The 14,431-nt window shown below is 38.0% G+C and overlaps 1 protein-coding gene across 4 annotated transcripts in view; it reads right to left on the reverse strand.

Moving 5' to 3' along the window:
* LOC133574886 (astrotactin-2) overlaps window positions 1–14,431 on the reverse strand; it is a 752,799-nt gene that overhangs the window by 322,253 nt on the left and 416,115 nt on the right. For 2 of the 4 annotated variants that reach the window (XM_061927221.1, XM_061927224.1), the window contains 3 exons: window positions 12,408–12,492; window positions 7,487–7,561; window positions 672–809 (listed from right to left, as the gene is read on the reverse strand). In XM_061927221.1, the coding sequence (XP_061783205.1) occupies window positions 672–809; window positions 7,487–7,561; window positions 12,408–12,492 (298 nt within the window). Of the gene's footprint in view, window positions 1–671; window positions 810–7,486; window positions 7,562–12,407; window positions 12,493–14,431 lie in introns of those variants that run through there. The other 2 variants (XM_061927222.1, XM_061927223.1) reach the window with 2 other exon arrangements.

A 14,431-nucleotide genomic window follows, 5' to 3' on the forward strand; every position in this document is an offset into this window, starting at 1 on the left:
GATGGTTGCGGGTTCAATACTCAGTACCCCTGTGACCATGTCGTAGTATACTTGAGCAAACTTTTACCTTTCCCAATGGTATCGATGATGCAATACTAAAATAGCGATACTGCGTCATCAGTAAGTGAATGTGGTAACAGTGTCAAAGTGCTTTGAGCACCTTGAAGGCAGAAAAGCGCTATAAATAATCCATACCATAGTTGAACAGGAATCTAGTTATTTTGCATTTTATATGACTTTTTTTTAATCTGTGTAACCTTTCCAAATGGTGCCATTGATGAAACAACAGGGAAAGTAAAAACATGATGATTTCTTAAAACAAATGATTGAAATATTGGGAGTTTGACCAAATACTTCAAAGAAAATATGATCCAAGAGTTGGGCAGCCTGGCTCAGGTGGAATAATGGTTGGCCCCTAACCTGATGGTTGCGGGTTCAATACTCAGTCCCCCTGTGACCATGTCGTAGTATACTTGAGCAAGATTCTGGACCCCCAGTTGCTCCTGATGCTGCATCATCAGTAAGTGAATGTGGTAGATTCAGATTTTTTTTGTTGTGTTCTTATGGTCTTTTACCTTTCCCAATGGTATCAATGATGAAATACCAAAATAGCGATACAAACAGGCTGACAAAAGACAAAACAAAAATATGCGATCTAGTGTCCGACTGACCTGACCTCCCCTGGATCTTCGATCACCAGCACGTCGGTCTTGCAGCTGGCGATGGGGTTGATGGACAGCTCCACCGGCGGCACCACAAAGCTCTTGCTGACCGGCAGCCACAAGCCTTGACCCAGACTGTAGAGTGATCTGCGTTAGCACAATCACGAGACGGACATTTTCAAGCAAACCACTTTGGACGGACATGAACGTGCAAACAAACGAACACCCCGGAGTGTGGAGAACATTTAGTTAAAACTACAGAGGGCATAAAGCTAGCTGACTTTTTAGCACTTGCATTTTTATGTGTCTTGCCATGTGGGCGACAGCGTTGCGTTTAATTAAAGCTGAAAATGTTCAACATTTTACAGTCAGCTATTTAAATGTATTTTTGCTTGCCAAACTTAAGCGACACGCCAGCATATCTGAATATAACTCAGCCCTGAGCCACTTTCAAAGGTTTCTTGTTAACTTTTCAATTTTCCAGGTGGAATCTCTCTTGCCAACACATTTTTTTCTTCTTTTCTTCTTACAGCTCCGAGCATCCCGGAAGAAGACACGGCTGGTTCCTTCCAAAGCTCCCTATCTGTGAAACCAAATCCCCATTGCAATTAAGCTCCTCTTTTTCGATCGCCTTAGAACTAAACAAGCAGTGTGGTCTTTTCCTCCCCATCTTTACCCTACATCAGCTACATTTATCGTATTGGCACGGATGTAAGACAACCGTGGATAAAAGACAAACTCACCTTTTGCAATTGTTTCAAAAAATATATCACTTGTGGAGAAATTGTTTGGCGCCATTTCTTGGTTTAAATTTAACACAACACACCATTCAACAACTCCCTTCTTGTCTCCCATGGACACACAACTGTTTTTGTTGTTGACTTTGGACTGACTGGCGGCTGCAAGAACACAGAGGCCGTGGAACATAGACACGCTGCAGGCTTACACACACACACATGCATCCACGACAAATATACACCACACACACACATACCCCACCCCCTATCCCACACCTTTGATGGGTTGAATCCCGTAAAGGTGATGGACGGCTGGGCAGCACTTGAAGAGCTGCGGCCTGCTACCATAGCCCCCACTCCCTCTCCTCTGTTGCAAGTCTCGAGTTGTATGTTGTAATTTGTATATCTACTTTGCTATGGAGTTTTTTTCCCACTCCAAATTGTATTTTTTTACTCAACCTCTGCCAGTGTCTACCTTTTTCCCATATTTTACGGGGCACCTTGTGGCGACCCATCAGCGTTCCTGTTCTGGAACCCTGTACACTGTTTGTTTGTCTAAACTTGTACGGGTGGGTTTGTGCTGAAAACAAAGTTTCATTGTACTTGTGCAATGACAATAAAGATACCTATTTTTACATTTTCTTGGTATAAAATACCGTCTAATATTTGGGGCAATAAATAATTTGATCAATTGATTTTTTGTTGACAGTTTGGGATAGATGCCGGAATATTAATTAATAATTAATAATATTTGAAAACAAATGATTCAGGTATATATATATATATATATATATATATATATATATATATATAAAAAGGAGTGTCAAGTGATTTATTTTTTAATTATATTAATCACACTAATTAATTATATATATATACATAAATATATATGTATATATATATATATATATATATATATATATAGAGAGAGAGAGAGAGAGAGAGAGAGAGAGAGAGAGAGAGAGAGAGAGAGAGAGAGAGAGAGGAGTGTCAAGTGATTGATTTTTTAATTATATTAATCACACTAATTAATTAAATATATATATATATATATATATATATATATATGAGGACTGTCAAGTGATTGACTTTTTTAATTAGATTAATCACAATAATTAATTATATATAAATGTATTTATTTATATATATATATATATATAGACATATATATATATCTATATATAGACATACATATATATATATATATATATATATATATATATATATATATATATATAGACGTATACATATATATAGACAATCTAATTAAAAAAATCAACCACTTGACACTCCTCATATATATATGTATAAATATATATATATACATATATACATATATATATATACATATATATACATATATATATATATATATATATATATATATATATATATATATATATATATATATATATATATATATATATATATATATATATACATATATATATACATATATATATATGGATATATATATGTATATGGATATATATACCGTATTTTCCGCACCATTAGCTGCACCTAAAAACCACAAATTTACTCAAAAGCTGACAGTGCGGCTTTTAACCCGGTGCGCTTTATATATGGATAAATATTAAGATTCATTTTCATAAAGTTTCGATCTCGCAACTTAGGTAAACAGCCGCCATCTTTTTTCCCGGTAGAACAGGAAGCGCTTCTTCTTCTACGCAAGCAACCGCCAAGGTAAGCACCCGCCCCCATAGAACAGGAAGCGCTTCTTCTTCTACTGTAAGCAACCACCCGCCCCCGGAAGAAGAAGAAAAAACGCGCGGATATCACCGTACGTTTCATTTCCTGTTTACATCTGTAAAGACCACAAAATGGCTCCTACTAAGCGACAAGGATCCGGTTCATGAAAAGACGCAATCTCTCCATCCGCACACGGATTACTACCGTATTTCACAGCAACTGATATTCCTGTGAACCGCACTGTGGAACGGGAGCACATACAGTGAATATTCGCACCACAGGGAATGAGAAGTCATCCTTCACTGTGGTTCTAGCTTGCCATGCTAACTTCCACCCATGGTGATATTCAAAAGGAAGACCTTGCCAAAAGAGACCTTTCCAGCCGGCGTCATCATAAAAGCTAACTCGAAGGGATGGATGAAGAAAAGATGAGCGAGTGGTTAAGGTAAGTTTAAGTTTACGCGAAGAGGCCGGGTGGCTTTTTTCACGCAGCTCTGTCCATGTTGATATACGTATGTTTGTGATTGCACATTTGCGTACATTTTGGGAGTGAACAGAGTTGTTAGAACGCTGGTTTTTAATATATTATTAAAGTTTGACTGACCTATCTGACTGTTTTTTTGACATTCCTTTAGCGCAGTTAGATGCGGCTTACAACACGGGGCGGCTTATTGGTGGACAAAGTTTTGAAATATGCAGTTCATTGAAGGCGCGGCTTTTAACCCAGGGCGCCTTATGGTGCGGAAAATACGGTATGTATATGTGTATATATATATATATATATATATATATATATATATATATATATATATATATATATATATATATATTTATACATATATATGAGGAGTGTCAAGTGGTTGATTTTTTAATTAGATTAATCACACTAATTACTTAATATATGAGGACTGTCAAGTGATTGACTTTTAAATGAGATTAATCACACTAATTGTATATATATATATATATATATATATATATACACATATATACAGGTAAAAGCCAGTAAATTAGAATATTTTGAAAAACTTGATTTATTTCAGTAATTGCATTCAAAAGGTGTAACTTGTACATTATATTTATTCATTGCACACAGACTGATGCATTCAAATGTTTATTTCATTTAATTTTGATGATTTGAAGTGGCAACAAATGAAAATCCAAAATTCCGTGTGTCACAAAATTAGAATATTACTTAAGGCTAATACAAAAAAGGGATTTTTAGAAATGTTGGCCAACTGAAAAGTATGAAAATGAAAAATATGAGCATGTACAATACTCAATACTTGGTTGGAGCTCCTTTTGCCTCAATTACTGCGTTAATGCGGCGTGGCATGGAGTCGATGAGTTTCTGGCACTGCTCAGGTGTTATGAGAGCCCAGGTTGCTCTGATAGTGGCCTTCAACTCTTCTGCATTTTTGGGTCTGGCATTCTGCATCTTCATTTTCACAATACCCCACAGATTTTCTATGGGGCTAAGGTCAGGGGAGTTGGCGGGCCAATTTAGAACAGAAATACCATGGTCCGTATACCAGGCACGGGTAGATTTTGCGCTGTGTGCAGGCGCCAAGTCCTGTTGGAACTTGAAATCTCCATCTCCATAGAGCAGGTCAGCAGCAGAAAGCATGAAGTGCTCTAAAACTTGCTGGTAGACGGCTGCGTTGACCCTGGATCTCAGGAAACAGAGTGGACCGACACCAGCAGATGACATGGCACCCCAAACCATCACCCAACCATGCAAATTTTGCATTTCCTTTGGAAATCGAGGTCCCAGAGTCTGGAGGAAGACAGGAGAGGCACAGGATCCACGTTGCCTGAAGTCTAGTGTAAAGTTTCCACCATCAGTGATGGTTTGGGGTGCCATGTCATCTGCTGGTGTCGGTCCACTCTGTTTCCTGAGATCCAGGGTCAACGCAGCCGTCTACCAGCAAGTTTTAGAGCACTTCATGCTTCCTGCTGCTGACCTGCTCTATGGAGATGGAGATTTCAAGTTCCAACAGGACTTGGCGCCTGCACACAGCGCAAAATCTACCCGTGCCTGGTTTACAGACCATGGTATTTCTGTTCTAAATTGGCCCGCCAACTCCCCTGACCTTAGCCCCATAGAAAATCTGTGGGGTATTGTGAAAAGGAAGATGCAGAATGCCAGACCCAAAAACGCAGAAGAGTTGAAGGCCACTATCAGAGCAACCTGGGCTCTCATAACACCTGAGCAGTGCCAGAAACTCATCGACTCCATGCCACGCCGCATTAACGCAGTAATTGAGGCAAAAGGAGCTCCAACCAAGTATTGAGTATTGTACATGCTCATATTTTTCATTTTCATACTTTTCAGTTGGCCAACATTTCTAAAAATCCCTTTTTTGTATTAGCCTTAAGTAATATTCTAATTTTGTGACACACGGAATTTTGGATTTTCATTTGTTGCCACTTCAAATCATCAAAATTAAATGAAATAAACATTTGAATGCATCAGTCTGTGTGCAATGAATAAATATAATGTACAAGTTACACCTTTTGAATGCAATTACTGAAATAAATCAAGTTTTTCAAAATATTCTAATTTACTGGCTTTTACCTGTATATAGACGGTTATTATTTACTTGCATAGATACAATTTGCTTAAAAACAATACTTCAATATTTGGATACAAATGCAATTTGGTAGTCGGAATGTCATGCAAGAACATTTTTGTAAAGTCTTACTGAACTGCTAGTGACTTATTAGCTCATAACTTGGTGATAGTAAAGATAGTAAGAATTAAGTGCACATTTTGAAAGTCTTTGCATTAATATAGCAAACAAGGTAGAGTTACAAACCGATAATGTAGTTAAACTCATAAACAACTTAACGCAGTGCACCGTTTGAATCTGCATTTACTCTTCTTTAGTTTAAATAGTTGTTGAACAAACAAGTTTGTTACCGTTTTCAGATGACAATGCTGATCTCTTTTTTTAATACAATGGGACCCCGAGCTCGCTGTGATTACTTACAAATGTCTAATATATATGTATACGCACATACAGTATATATTTTATTTTTGTATTTTTATTATTATTTTTTTTAAATTATGATGAATTGATTTAGAACCCGAAAACATAAGAATCTCACATTTGAATCTATTTTTTTCAGCACCCCTAATATAGCCTGCTGCGTATTATACAATATTTTAGTTCATACACACAATATATATTTTTTGACAGTGACTAAATTTTTTGGCTTTACTACATTTGCTACTGCTGAAACATATGTTTTACATGTTTTTTTTAAACCCCCCAAAAAACTAATAAAAGCTTTTTGTTGGAAAATCAATTAAATTTGCTCTCAAAATGCTTATAATTTACTTTAAAAAGTCTAATATTGAATATCCACCTATTTATATTTAAAATTGTATGTACATTCTTCAAACTTGATAACTATGCAGTTTTTTTTTATGAAATCCACAATAGAATAAATATTACAGTACTACTAAATAACAGCTATTACAATTGAATACAAGCGTTAAAAAAACAGTTGATCATCGCCACAACGCGCTTCAAAGTTTACTGCTTTAACATATTGCAAAATTACAAATTTTATTAAGCCTATTCAATGTATTTTTCGCCTAAATTAGGCATTTTCAAGCATAACAAAAGCTTAATGATATACACATATCAATACTACAGTAAGTATGGGCCACCAGATAAGACTATGGCTAAAGTCAAGATATGTCTCAGTTTATATTATTAGGTCTAATTTATTGAATTAAAGGAGTGTAGAAATGACTATGTGGGTGTTATTTCATTTCTAGAGATTTATTTAATGTAAAACAAAACATGTTTGGATGCTCGTTAAAAGGTTTTTCATTTCTCGCTCTGAAAATATTACATTTATTTATGAATTCATGAATAATTCCTACTCTGCACAAATTTGTTTACCACAGTCATGTCTGGAACAATTAACAGCGATAAACGAGGGACGGCAGTAATACAAATGAAATATCCTATAGCACAATGAAATGTAAATATCCATAAATAATGCAATTCGTATGGGTTAGCTTGAATCAGAATGGGTCTTTCACTTTAAAAATGATCCCTTCTTACATGACAAGTCAACCAAAAATTGCAGTAAAAGCATTCGAAGGAGTCCATCCAGGACCAGGCCTTAGGCTATTTCTCCACACGAAAGGGCCCGTAGGGAGATAGAGGCTCGGGCTATAACCAAGCAGGAGTTGCATTATCCTGTCCATCCATCTGTGTCTGTGTTTCTCTGCAGGCATCCTTATGCTCCATCACCCTCACAAACACATGCCAAAAAAACAACACGACTGGGAGGACGGGTCAACCGAGGTCATGCTCGCAAACACGAGATGCTCCAGAAGTAAAAGAAAGAACTCACCTGAAGATCCTCTCTGGGGCTTGTTCGCCGGTAACTAGGTCGTAGCCTTTCTCCAAGTTAGCGTACGGCCAAGGCCTTAGCAGAAGAAGAAGAAAGGAGTGACATCATCATTCAATTGCACTACGAGTACATGCAGTATTCCTTGTAAAAATTGTGATTGCAGCTCAATGAGAAAATGCATGGGGCTAAGATTACCGTCCATCACAGATCTTCCCTACAAAAACAAACTGGATACGTGGCTGGACGGAGTCCAGCAGATGACAGGTGGAGGTGAATAGCAATGTGACACATTAAACAATGTCAGAGTGAGCTGCATGGCTCATTTGGTTCATTTTATCTCTCTACTACTCATTTTCTAAAGACCTTGTTGTTACTTAGTCCCTCGATTCACTCTTTCCCTGTACAGCACTTTCCTTTAGTCCTTTAATCCTACTACAAACTCCCTATACTGGCTGGGCTGTTTTGAAGTAATTCAAGCACTTTTGTTTTAATAGTCTATGGGTCGGGTGTGGTGGACACTAGCAAATGACAGCTGGGGTCTTTAATTACAGCCTGTTTTAGCAATCATAGCTGCGGCTGTAGGCAAACCCGATATAGTATCTGCACTTAAAACATCACAAGTGGTTAGCATCCAGCAACTTTATCTTGCTCTGCATGTACTTAAATTAGTATTATTAGTATTGTTATCAATATTAATTATTGACCTTTATTCATACTTGCCAACCTTGAGACCTCCGATTTCGGGAGGTGGAGGGTGGGGGCGTGGTCGGGGGTGGGGCGGGCCGTGGTTGGGGGCGTGGTTAAGAGGGGAGGAGTATATTGACAGCTAGAATTCACCAAGTCAAGTATTTCATACATATTATATATATATTTATATATATATATCTACATCCTGAAAATATGCAAACAAAACTTCCATCCATCCATCCATTTTTTACCGCTTATTCCCTTCGGGGTCCCGGGGGATGCTGGAGCCTATCTCAGCTACAATCGGGCGGAAGGTGGACAAGTCGCCACCTCATCGCAGGCAAACAAAACTATGTTTAGATAATTGATACTTCAAACTTGCATAAATAAATATTAAGGAATATAACATAACTTGGCTTCTGAGAGTTTCAAAATGTAATGAATAAAATGCTAAAGTTGTTGATAAACAAGCAATTATTGTAATAATTAAATATGGTCATTTTAAATGAATTATTATGATAATTTAAAATCTATTATTTCAAATATGTTTATTTTAGTGTATAATTCTATGGCTGGATGTAATAAGGAGTCACGAAAAAATACAAATAAAAATACAATTAATTTTGATGTTTTTAGCAAAATATAGTAAAAATGTATTTATTTATTTTTTTTTTAAATTAATAAATATATTTATTTTTAGGTAAAATAAACATAATAATACAATTTATCTCTAGTCTGGATGATTTAGTTCTTGTCACCCTGTTGTCCTCCCGTCATGAAAAAAGGCTGTCCTCACTCAGGTCCGCATGGAGCTGGAGGGGGCGTGGCTTCCAGCTCCGGCTGAAAATCGGGAGATTTTCGGGAGAATATTTGTCCCGGGAGTTTTTTGGGAGAGGCGCTGAATTTCGGGAGTCTCCCGGAAAATTCGGGAGGGTTGGCAAGTATGCCTTTATTTACCAAATACATTTCCATTGAAATTAAGGATCTATTTTGGTAATTAATTTGCCCAGGTCTAGTATGGACCATTAAGTTGAATGTAGTAGTGTCATGATCCGTGGCCCGGATCATGTTTTGGTATTTTCGGTTAGTTTTGGACTCCTTCAGTTCCTGTCGTTGTGCACCCTTGAGTTTGTTTAGTTACCATGGCTACTTATTATTTTCACCTGCCTCTGATCGGTGTTCGGGACGCTCACTTGTTCCCCTAACACTAATCAGAGGCATTATTTAAGCCTGCCTTTGCCGGTCAGTCGAGCTGGCTTCATTCTGTCACGTGCTTCATTCGTTCCCCCGGGATGCAAACGGACCACTCCGGACAGGACGTGCAGGTAGGAACATGATTTATTCTCAAAAACTCGAACAAGTGCCAAAACAGAAAACAAGCCGACAGAACGACGTGCCGATCGCACTCGAAGCTAAGGCTACCACTTAGCATAGGCAAAAGACAAGGAATACTCACGTAACTTGTTGCATGAAGCAAACAAAGAAGCCAGGCCGACTGACCGGCAAAGGCAGGCTTAAATAATGCATCTGATTAGTGATCGGGGGAACAGGTGAGCGTCCCGAACACCAATGAGAGGCAGGTGAAAATAATAAGTAGCCATGGTAACTAAACAGACTCAAGGGTGCACAACAACAGGAACTGAGGGAGTCCAAAACTAACCGAAAATACCAAAACATGATCCGGGCCATGGATCATGACAGGTAGTCTTTTATTTTTACTGCTAAGTATTGTACTTACACACTATCTGTTTGATTCTAACATGCATATTTGTTGTTGTTTCCATTACCAGATTTGGAGGTGTTCAAATTGCAATGTAAAATCACTAATGGTAATTGATAGCATATTACTGGCAAATCCAATGCAAATTAGCATTGATCTAGGGCATTTTCAAAAGTGAAGACTTATTGTACTTTGGAGAGCCTTCTTCTTGCTTTGTCGTGATGCAAAATTGTAAGATTACCTAGAGTCCATTCTGAGTACTTGACTTCCTTTTTCACTGTCAAGTATTTGAGCTGAGTATGTGGAACAACCCCTATTGAAATACGGTACCATTTGATTTAAAGTGAATCGGTACTCTGTAGTACAGACATAATTCGGTCGGTACCTATACGCACAAAAGACTGTACCGTATTTTCCGGACCATTGGGCGCACCGGATTATGAGGCACACTGCCGATGAATGGTCTATTTTTGATCTGTTTTCATATATAAGGCGCACCAGATTATAGGGCACATTAAACGAGTCATATTATTATTATTATTTTTTTCTCAATGGAAAACACTTCCTTGTGGTCTACATAACATGTAATGGTGGTTCTTTGGTCAAAATGTTGCATAGATTATGTTTTACAGACCATCTTAAAGCCGCTTTCTGTTTTGTGGGCGGTCTTATTTACGTGGCTCACCTTCGGCAGCGTCTGTTTTCTGTCATCTTTGTTGTAGCGGTGTAGCGTGCAAGGACAGGTGTGGAAGAAGTGTTAAAAGATGGAGCTAACTGTTTTAATGACATTCAGACTTTACTTCAATCACTAACGGAGCAGCATCTCCTCATCCGCCGGAAATGTGTCCCGTGAAAAACCGTCCGACCGGAACTCTGTAATAACTAAAGTTCCTTGGGTGAATAATGTACACTCACTACACCGGTATGTTTTAGCGCTTTCATGGCGAGTTTACTGACAGATATAAGTAAGAACTTTACACTACTTTATATTAGAAATGGCAACAGCAGAGGATGAATGTCCCATAACAAGAAGATAGAGCAGTGGTTCTTAACCTTGTTGGAGGTACCGAACGCCACCAGTTTCATATGTGCATTCACCGAACCCTTCTTTAGTGAAAAATAAAATGATGTTTTTTTTCAAATTCAAGACAAAGTTACATGTTTTTGGTAACACTTTAGTATGGGGAACATATTCTAAGTAACAAAGACTTAATTTAGAGTTTTTTGGTTAGGGTTAGGGTTAGAGGGTTAGGGTTATAATAAGGCCGTTTAAAGCATTAATAAGTAATTAATAATGACTCGTTAAGAGCCGATATGTTACTAATTTGCATGTTAATAAGCAACTAATTAATGGTGAATATGTTCCCCATACTAAAGTGTTACCATGTTTTATTACTGGTGCACAAAATGAACCGTGCATGAACATCACCTTGTTCTAAGAACAAAAGCAACACAGTGCATGAACTCACAACAAATTACACACCTGCAAATCAGTCTGACTTCTGCTGTTGCCGTATCCGTAATACGCCGACAGGGAGAAGTTTTTATTTACACGATGAGTTGGGTGTGTCTTGATCTCCGCCAAACCCCTGAGCCCGACTCACCGAACCCCTAGGGTCGATCAAACCCAGGTTAAGAACCACTGAGATAGAGAACAAGAAGAAGCTTATCGACTACGGTGTCGGCACGGACTACAAAGGCGGACGCTCGCAATTTTTCAGGATTAATGCAGATCCCAAATACAGTTTAGTAGATACCAGAAGGCGAGCTACGTCGCTTTTGCATAATATTGCGAAACAAAACGCCAGATAATAGGTCTTATCTTATACACACACCACAATAATACTCGTATGTTTAATGCGCCGACAATCATTTAAGCGGTGTGGCTTCATAGCTTACCAAAGTCGTACTAAAACATTTTGATAGATTTTTGAGCGCCGTGTGTAATGTTCTATATTTTCAATGGAAGATTTAAAATGTTGGTGTCATACTGCAACCTATACTTATCTCTTATGTTTGACTGCCATCTACTGATCACACTTTTCATTACACCATGTACCAAATAAAATAGCTTCGAGGTGGGTAAGCTCAACCAAATGTATTCCTTACCGGGTTATAAGGCGCACTGTTGAGTTTTGAGAAAAACCTAAATAAAATTTAAGTGTGTTTTATAGTCTGGAAAATACGGTAGTTTATGAGTGTGTGAGAAGTTAATAACAGTGTATGGAGGGTTTATACAGATGTAAAATACATATAATAATCATGTAAATCATCAAATAAATAGCGTCTCTGCTTCACGGAAAAGCACCTACCACGGTGGGGTCTGAAACACAACTCCCGCAATAATTGAGAGGCTGGAACTAACCAAAAATGACACAATTCCTAAGAATCCTCAACATCAAGGTATGACCGCAATTTATGATGAATATTGAATGCTCATACAGTTTAAAGACCAGCCTGTGAACGTGTGTGTAAGGTCATCAAATGCGTTTGCACGTGCAAGACAGTACGTACCCTTCATTCTGACCCCAGTCACTGCGAACACAGAGGTGTTTATGGACAGGATCCGGGGAATAGCCGTCATGACAGCTGCATTCTCCTGAGATAGAGAGGGAAAAAAAGACATTTATTGTCAGAAGCTGAATAAATTACCATTTAGAACAGTGCTACTTAATCCTCAAGCTTGTTTTGCACAAAAGAAATCCAGTCTGTGCACATTGGAACTATCCATTTGAACAAGCTCCAGTGTGCTTAGATTAATTGTTTGGGTTTTTTAAGCAAAATGTTATAATTGGGCCAAAAGCAAAAAAAAGTGCCTGCCTTGTATTTTTTTTTATTTTAAAAAGCTGACTACAATGAATTTATGATGTCTTTTAGGTAGATGGCACTTGTAAAGCCTTAGGTAAGATTTCGTAGAAACCCTCGACTGATTTCTAAATAAATAGTGATGACCGCTCCCACTTGGCCCCCTTTTCGGAAAACCACAACGGCGGGAAAAAGAAAGAAAAAAAAAGAAAATGTGTCATGGCCACGCAGGCAACACCATTCACATTTTATCACCTGCTGTTTAATAATTTACTGGCTAAGTTTATAGGCCCTCCACTGGCTTCCTCCGGGGGGGATGCGGCAGCCATAGGATGAGGCTAAAGAGCCGCAACAAATATTCCGATTGCCCTTTGTGCGGTAAATGGTGCCTGGTTGAAAAGCAACAGAAGGAGCAATAAAAGATACGGCAGGATGATAGTAGCACCCAAGACAATAGTTCAGGTGATGACGAATAGCTGGTAGTGTTATTTGTGTTTGGAGCATCTAGTTTTTCGCTGAAAAAACATAGTCATTGACTCTAAAGTGTAATAATTAATAAAATGTTTATATATATACTCCCTTTTGTACATGTTGAAATGTGCCAATGTAAAAATACCATATTTTTTATAAGAACACCATTTCTCAACCAGCTGTTGACAGAAATGTAGGGATTTCACCATCTACGGTCCGTAATATCATTAAAAGGTTTAGAGAATCTGGAGAAATCACTGCACGTAAATGGCAATCCCGCGACTTTCGCTCCCTCAGGCGGTACTGCATCAAAAACCGACATCAGTGTGTAAAGGATATCACCACATGGGCTCCGGAACACTTAAAAAAAAACACTGTCAGTAACTACAGTTGGTCGCTACATCTGTAAGTGCAAGTTAAAACTCTACTATGCAAAGCGAAAGCCATTTATCAACAACACCCAGAAACGCCGCCGGCTTCGCTGGGCCCGAGCTCATCTAAGATGGAATGATGCAAAGTGGAAAAGTGTTCTGTGGTCTGACCAGTCAACATTTCAATTTTTTTTTGGAAACTGTGGACAAAGAGGAAACTAACCATCCAGATTATTATAGGCGCTGTTGATGGGAACCTCTTTTATTCTTTCTTTATTTTACAAAGCCGCTGTGTCTCCCTTGGAACGTCATTGACTGCAGTTCAGTTTTCATGACCTGAAGGTGTACAAAATGTACTTTGAATACATTTTGGACATTGAATTTCTTGTCCAAATGGATATTGGAAACCATTTTTTAAATGGGACAGACTTTTGTCTATTAGCTCTGCACTTATTTCACGACTTATCTCCACCTGAAAGACATCAATTCACCCTCTCAAAAAAAATCCACGTCAGTTACGAGTGGGCGAAGACATTTTTTATAATTAGGAAAACAAAGGAAGCAAGAAGATGGTCGCATCTTTACGAGGATACTTATGATGATGGATGCCGTAATACATTTCTCCTTAGTATGCTGTTAAACTGCTGGATAGGATGAATTGGCAAATAATGGGGAACCGCAAAGTAATATAATGATAACTCCAGTCATTATGTTATTAGGGCGACATCATCAACGGAACGCACACTGAGTTCTGCACTTAATTGCTGGCGCCTGCTCTGGGATGATGACATAATTATACTGTATGCTTCAAGTAATGATATCGGCGCACCCATTTTTAATATGGGCACTGCATTTTATAATGTTATACATGTTTAGAGCATTCTGAAGCAA

Source organism: Nerophis lumbriciformis, linkage group LG32 (assembly GCF_033978685.3).
Source record: "Nerophis lumbriciformis linkage group LG32, RoL_Nlum_v2.1, whole genome shotgun sequence".
Classification (NCBI taxonomy): domain Eukaryota; kingdom Metazoa; phylum Chordata; class Actinopteri; order Syngnathiformes; family Syngnathidae; genus Nerophis; species Nerophis lumbriciformis.